Source organism: Triticum aestivum, chromosome 2A (assembly GCF_018294505.1).
Source record: "Triticum aestivum cultivar Chinese Spring chromosome 2A, IWGSC CS RefSeq v2.1, whole genome shotgun sequence".
Lineage (NCBI taxonomy): Eukaryota > Viridiplantae > Streptophyta > Magnoliopsida > Poales > Poaceae > Triticum > Triticum aestivum.
This window is the reverse complement of record NC_057797.1, coordinates 523,281,621-523,289,050: the sequence shown is the minus strand read 5'-3', so window position 1 is coordinate 523,289,050 and position 7,430 is coordinate 523,281,621. Positions and strand designations below refer to the sequence as shown.

The 7,430-nt window shown below is 54.7% G+C and overlaps 1 protein-coding gene across 1 annotated transcript; it reads left to right on the top strand.

Annotated features, from left to right (window-relative positions):
- The first annotated feature begins 2,962 nt into the window (after positions 1-2,962).
- LOC123189219 (PI-PLC X domain-containing protein At5g67130) lies at positions 2,963-5,954 on the top strand. The gene is made up of 7 exons (XM_044601582.1): positions 2,963-3,263; positions 3,383-3,643; positions 4,471-4,569; positions 4,657-4,960; positions 5,062-5,285; positions 5,396-5,482; positions 5,573-5,954. Exons 1-7 carry the CDS (start codon positions 3,174-3,176, stop codon positions 5,726-5,728), a joined length of 1,221 nt encoding a protein of 406 aa, XP_044457517.1. The 5' UTR covers positions 2,963-3,173; the 3' UTR covers positions 5,729-5,954.
- Positions 5,955-7,430: the final 1,476 nt, after the last annotated feature.

Below are 7,430 nucleotides of genomic sequence, written 5' to 3'. Positions count from 1 at the left end.
CCTCCGGGGCTGGTGGCCCCACCTGGTGGACCCCCGGACCCCTCCGGTGGTCCCGGTACACTACCTGTGATACCCGGAACACTTCCAGTGGCCAAAACCATACTTCCTATATATCGATCTTTACCTCCGGACCATTCCGGAACTCCTCGTGACGTCCGGGATCTCATCCGGGACCCCGAACAACATTCGGCAACCGCGTACATACTTTTCCTATAACCCTAGCGTCATCGAACCTTAAGTGTGTAGACCCTACGGGCTCGGGAGTCATGCAGACATGGCCGAGACAACTCTCCAGTCAATAACCAATAGCGGGATCTGGATACCCATGCTGACTCCCACATGCTCCACGATGATCTCATCGGATGAACCACGATGTCGTAGATTCAATCAATCCCGTATACAATTCCCTTTGTCTATCGGTACGATACTTACCCGAGATTCGATCGTCGGTATCCGGTACCTTGTTCAATCTCGTTACCGGAAAGTCTCTTTACTCGTTCCATAACACATCATCCCGTGATCAACTCCTTGATCACATTGTGCACATTATGACGATGTCCTACCGAGTGGGCCCAGAGATACCTCTCCGTTTACACGGAGTGACAAATCCCAGTCTCGATTCGTGCCAACCCAACTGACACTTTCGGAGATACCTGTAGTGTACCTTTATAGCCACCCAGTTACGTTGTGACGTTTGGCACACCCAAAGCACTCCTACGGTATCCGGGAGTTGCACAATCTCATGGTCTAAGGAAATGATACTTGACATTAGAAAAGCTTTAGCATACGAACTACATGATCTTGTGCTAGGCTTAGGATTGGGTCTTGTCCATCACATCATTCTCCTAATGATGTGATCCCGTTATCAACGACATCCAATGTCCATGGTCAGGAAACCGTAACCATCTATTGATCAACGAGCTAGTCAACTAGAGGCTTACTAGGGACATGGTGTTGTCTATGTATCCACACATGTATCTGAGTTTCCTATCAATACAATTCTAGCATGGATAATAAACGATTATCATGAATAAGGAAATATAATAATAACCAATTTATTATTGCCTCTAGGGCATATTTCCAACAGTTTGTGCTCGAAATGGGTCGGCCCGGACACAAAACGGACAAGATGGGTCCGGGCCGTCGCGCGCTGGGCCGCCTCGTTTGTCCGTTTTACCCCAAACGGACGGGGCCGGATAGGATAGGGTCACGCGGTGGAGTTGGCCTAAGAGCAACTCCAACGGGCCGACTCAAATGGACGGCGCTTTTGTCCGCTTTTTGTCCGTTTGGATCGGCCCGGCGGACATAAACGTCCGGCGCTGTGTTTGGGTCGGCGCGAGCGCCCAACGCTGGCCCGACCTATTTCCTCGACGCGCCAAAAAAATATAGCGAGCAGTTTGAAAATAAATATATGCATTTAATTAAACATATAAACCGGTCACGAAGGCCGGCGAAAGTCCACATTACATTAATAAAAACACTAAAAACAAGACGACGCGCTGCCCTAGGCGTCCTCGTCGGCGGCAACATCTGCGTCGGGACCGGTGAGGTTGATCAACGTCGGCGCAGGGTCGGCCCAGGGGAACGCCGTGTTTCAGACAGCGGTGGTGTCGGGCTTTGCCGCCGCTGCCTGGGCCTGGCGCGCCTCCTCGTCGCCTCGCGCTCGAGCATCTGCAGACGCTCGCCCTCCCGACGTTCCTCGGCCAGCCGAACACGGCGCCAGTGGTCGAGGTAGGCCGCCTCCTACTTCTCCGTCGCCCCGAACCAGATCGGCTGAGCGCTGACCCACTCGCGCACTAATCCGGTCCAGGAGTAGCGCTCGCGGTAGGCCGGCTCCTCCGACTCGGTTTTGGGCGGGGACGGTGGGGCCATTGGCGGCACGACGCAGTCGCCCGCCGCGGAGAGGGCCATGGCCGCCTCGTCCGCCGCTCCTCCTCCTCGCTCTCCTTGATGGCTGCCTGGTAGGTGTCCTCGGCCTCCTGGTCCTCGTCGCGGACGATGAGCGCGGGCGGCGGCAGGCTGTGGTTGACGCCGCGGACGCCGCGTCGCCTCGTCTCCTCGTGCTCGAAGGCGAACCATCGAGCCCAGTTGGGCGAGTCGGCGGCGAAGTGCGGGTCGGCGCGCTGCTCCGACGTCAGCAACGCCCGCCGGCGCCGCACCTCCTCCGCATGGGCCCTCGCCGTCCGCGGCGCCGCCGGCACCGGGATCCTCTCCGGATCCAAATGTCAGTCATGCGGCAGCGTCACGTCCGGGTACGGCAGAGGCACGCGGTGGTGCCAGTGCTACTCGGCCTGGTGATGCGCTGCCTTTGCCGGGGAGCGCGCGCCGGCGCGAGGAGGGCGGGGAGGGAGGGGGAATGGCGGGCGGGGGCTTTGCCCTTGCGGCTGCTGCCGATGCCGGAGAAGAAACCCATGCTGGCGGTGGCTAGGGTTGTCGCTGGCATGAGGGCAGGGGTGCCAGATGGGGACGTGGGGCGAGTGGTAAGTGGATGAGGACGGCCCGGCCGCACGTCCGGCTTAAAAAAGGACTACCGCCGTCGCTGACGCGTGGGCCCAAGGTAGGTAGTCGTCATAAATTATGTTGACCGTGGCGGTTGGGTGGCCGTCAGGTGGGGTCACGGCAGACGGCGAGACGCGCGGCGCGTCCGTTTCGCGTTCGCGCCGACGCATTCAAGGCGCAATTTTGAACCGAAAGTGGATCGGCGCGGACGCCGGACGGACACGATTTGAGTTTGGGTCGGCGCGTTGAGCCTCCATTTTTGTCCGCGCCGACCCAAACTTATGCTGACGGATGAAATGGGTCGGGGAGTTGCTCTAACACCCCCTATCGTAGTATGACAACGACTATTTGACATTGCACCTGACCACCGCAACTGGATGAGCCCGCACCCGTACCATCACTCTGTCCCCTTGACTGACACATGGGGCCAAGCGCAATAACAAACAAACGCCGCAGCCAGCGACCAAGATGAGCGACGCGGAAAAACAGAGCGTAAACCACACACATAAGCAAGCGACGAAACCTGGAATGTCCGGCCTTACAAGCCACACAACACAAGGATTGCAGGCTTGCTCCTCCACCAGCTTCCGCTGTCCGCCGTCTCTGGGAGGACCAGCCGCGCAGCGCAGGGCAGAGCTTGCCGGAGGAGGGCGGCCGCGGCAAGAAGAATTGAGATGGCCAAGGAGACGGTGCTCCTCGTCGTGGCTTTCGCCGTTGCCGCCGCCTTCCTGTGCTCGTGCCCCGTCGCCGTCTCCGCACGGAAGGTACGCTCGCCGGTGGTTTTGGACATGTCACCAGTGACATTGAGCTTTCTCGGCGGCGATTGTGATTGCGCTGCGCTCCCGTGGACGGACATGATCTCCGGCTGCTGCACTGCATGCAGGTGGGCGAGACGTGCGCGCTGTCGCGGAACTGCGACGCCGGGCTGCACTGCGAGACGTGCGTGGTGGACGGCAACGTGCGGCCGCGCTGCACCCGCGTGACCCCCGTCGACCCGCAGAGCAAGGACCGGGGGCTGCCGTTCAACCGCTACGCGTGGTTGACGACGCACAACTCCTTCGCGCGGCTGGGCACCCAGTCCCAGACCGGGACGGCCATCGTCACGGCGTTTAACCAGCAGGACACCATCGCCGAGCAGCTCAATGTGAGTCCATCCCCGCCCGCTCTCGCTCCCGCTCTGGCTCTGCTCTCTCTTCCGTCTACCTGCTGACCTGTGGGACCGGCGAGTATTAGAGTCCATGTTAGACCCTGTCAGCGTGCCGCGGTGGGGTGAGGTGTCCCCGGACGCAACACATGTCAAAGATCCTCGTCCACGTGTCCAAGGCGCAGCGCACCTCCAGGCGCCGGTCTTTTTCTGTCGCTGGTTTGCGTGCACGCCCACACGCTTGCTTGGAGCGTTGGCGCGGCAATGCTAGCTGCAAGGACTACCCACACCGCACACATGGCAGCCACCCGTGACGGGCACTCCTCTCTTTGTATCCAGTGTGGGTGAGACGTGTGGTGTCTGCTCCAATTCGGATAGCACGTCCATTTCTGGTCGCATTCAGTCCTCGCTGAAATAAACACGATGTGATCTGTGGACGGGACGAGAGTCCCTCGGAATTACTACTTCCAACGTAAAATTGATGCCATTCTCGAGCTCAAGGGTTAGGTCCCAAGTACTCCCTTCGTTTTTATTTACTCTGTATATTAGATTTGACTGTTTATTTACTCTGCATATTAGAGTTGACTGAAATCAAACTTCGTAAAGTTTGACCAAGTTTGTAGAAAATAATATAGACATTTATCATAATAAATCTATACGATGTGAAAGTACATTCAATAATAAATCTAATGTTGTTGATTTGTTATTGTATATCTTAATATTTTTGTTTATAAACTTGATCAAAGTTTGTAAAGCTTGACTTTGACCAAAGTTAATATGCGAACTAAATAAAAACAGAGAGAGCAATAGAATTTCTTGTGTCGCAGAACGGCGTGAGGGGGCTGATGCTGGACATGTACGACTTCCGCAACGACATATGGCTCTGCCACTCCTACGGAGGCGCATGCCGAAACTTCACCGCATTCGTAACAAAACACCAACCAAACTATACTTTACTAGGACCAATCCCTCTCGTCGACGACTAACTAGCGTTGCATGTTCGTCGACGACAGACGCCGGCGGTGAACGTGCTCCGGGAGATCGAGGCGTTCCTGAGGAGGAACCCCTCCGAGGTGATCACGATCTTCATCGAGGACTACGTGGAGGCGCCCATGGGGCTCACCCGGGTGTTCAACGCCTCCGGCCTGACGCCGTACCTGTTCCCCGTGTGGCGCATGCCCAAGAACGGCGGCGACTGGCCGCTGCTCAGCGACATGGTCCGCGACAACCACCGCCTCCTCGTCTTCACCTCCAGGTCCGCCAAGGAGGCCGCCGAGGGCTTCGCACACGAGTGGGGCTACGTCGTCGAGAACCAGTGTACGTGCGCGCCGATCATCATCGATCCGTCAGCACACGTGAGCGATTAGCCAGGAAGGAGAACCTGACGATGTTGTATCTGTCCATTCCATGTGCTGCAGATGGGAGCAAAGGGATGGTGAAGGGGTCGTGCCCGAACCGCGCCGAGTCGGCGGCCATGAACGACCTGTCGAGGTCTCTGGTGCTGGTGAACTACTTCCGGGACCTCCCCAACTTCCCGGAGGCGTGCAAGGACAACTCGGCGCAGCTGCTGGGCGTGCTCGACACCTGCCACGCCGCGTCGGGGGACAGATGGGCCAACTTCATCGCCGTCGACTTCTACAAGGTATCACATCCTTATCAGTTATCAGTTAGTTACTCTATGATGAATATGAGCACGATGAGGACTCGCTGAGTGCTGATGATGTCAAATAATTTCTGGTGATGGTTACCCAGAGAAGCGACGGAGGCGGCGCCGCGGAAGCCACGGACAAGGCCAACGGCGGGCTGGTTTGTGGATGCGGAAGCATAGCTGCCTGCACTGTAAATATACATGCCTCGATGCTTGCCTGCCAATGTTTACTGCATGTTTCGGCAAAGTGTTCACAAGATTTGTCTGTGTGTTTTGCGCAGAGTAATGGTACATGCTCGCCGCGCCGGCGCGGGAGCACGCCCAAAGGCATCTTCAACAAGACCTCAGACGCCGCTTCGTGGCAGCCGCCGGCCATGTTGCGATGGCAGCAGCTGATGCTGCTAGCCACCTTCACTGATCTACTATTATGCTTGTAGAAGAACATTGGACTCTGAATCAGCAAAACTTTTGACTAGCTGGCAGACTGTAAATCATACGTAGATGCAAACTAGAGATTTTATGTGCCGGGTTCTCATCGCACGCTGCAAGTAAACTTTACTGTTAAATTTCTGCTAGGCCAAAATTCGGCCATTGTATGACGTAGCTTGTACTAAGTTATGTATGTGATGAACTCTTTTGTTTGGAAGTTATGCATATTTGGTAGCTAAGGGCAACTCCAACGCATATCATCAAATCCCCCGCAAATGTCCGAACCGGACAGTGTAGATATTTTTTGCCATCCCACGATGGTCATCAAAATTGTCTGGACCGATCCGGATGTTCGAAATCCCACAAACCGGCACCAAACGAGGGACGGGCTTCTCCAACTCCTCCTTCCTCATGTGATGTGTATCCACACCCTACACAATTCCGACCGCCATGTAGGCCTTGTCAGACCTTCGCCGCACCATGCAGGTGCTTTCCCACCTTGGACTACACCATCGTTCTACTGGGTTTCATCGCAACACAAGTAACCTCCGCTCCCTGCCGACGTCATCCATAGCAAACACCACGCCTAGTAAGTGTTCGGCCAAATGCCATTGCCAAGAAATCTGACGCTACAGTTGTTTACTTTGAAGCAAACACGATGGATTCGAATGAAGTACTTCTACAACAAGTTCATGGAGTCGTTGTAACACCCACAATGTGGCTATATCTCCCACGTGTCGGGGCACGACTTGGAGGCATAGCCGCATGATAGGTTTATCGCAAGAGGGGTAATCTTCACACATCCCATGTACTGAATAAGAAAGGGATAAAGAGTTGGCTTACAATCGCCACTTCACACAAATACAAGTTAAACATACATCATCCAAAGTACAATCAAGGTCCGACTACGGAACCAAAAATAAAGGAAGACAACCCCAAATGCTAGATCCCTAATTATCCTAATTGGGCTCCACTACTGATCAATAGGAAACGAAACAAAACAATGATCAAGATCTTCAGCGAGCTCCCACTTGAGCTGAGTGCGTCACCTGCACTGGTATCATCGGCACCTGCAACTGTTTGGAAGTATCTGTGAGTCACGAGGACTCAGCAATCTCACACCCGCGAGATCAAGACTATTTAAGCTTATGGGTAGGGTAAGGTAATGAGGTGGAGCTGCAGCAACACTAAGCATATATGGTGGCTAACATACGCAAATAAGAGCGAGAAGAGAAACAACGCAATGGTCGTGAAGGTAGAAGTGATCAAGAAGTGATCCTGAAACTACTTACGTACAATCATAACACAAGACCGTGTTCACTTCCCGGACTCCGACGGAAAGAGACCATTACGGCTACACACGCGGTTGATTCATTTTAATTAAGTTAAGTGTCAAATTCTCTACAACCGGATATTAACAAATTCACATCTGCCCATAACCGCGGGCACGACTTTCGAAAGTTCAAACCCTGCAGGGGTGTCCCAACTTAGCCCATCACAAGCTCTCACGGTCAATGAAGGATATTCCTTCTCCGAGAAGACCCGATCAGTTTCGGAATCCTGGTTACAAGACATTTTGACAATGGTAAAACAAGACCAGCAAAGCCGCCCGGATGTGCTGAAAAATCCCGATAGGAGCTGCACATATCTCGTTCTCAGGGCACACCGGATAAGCTAAGTGTACAGGTACCAACATAACCCAAGTTGCCA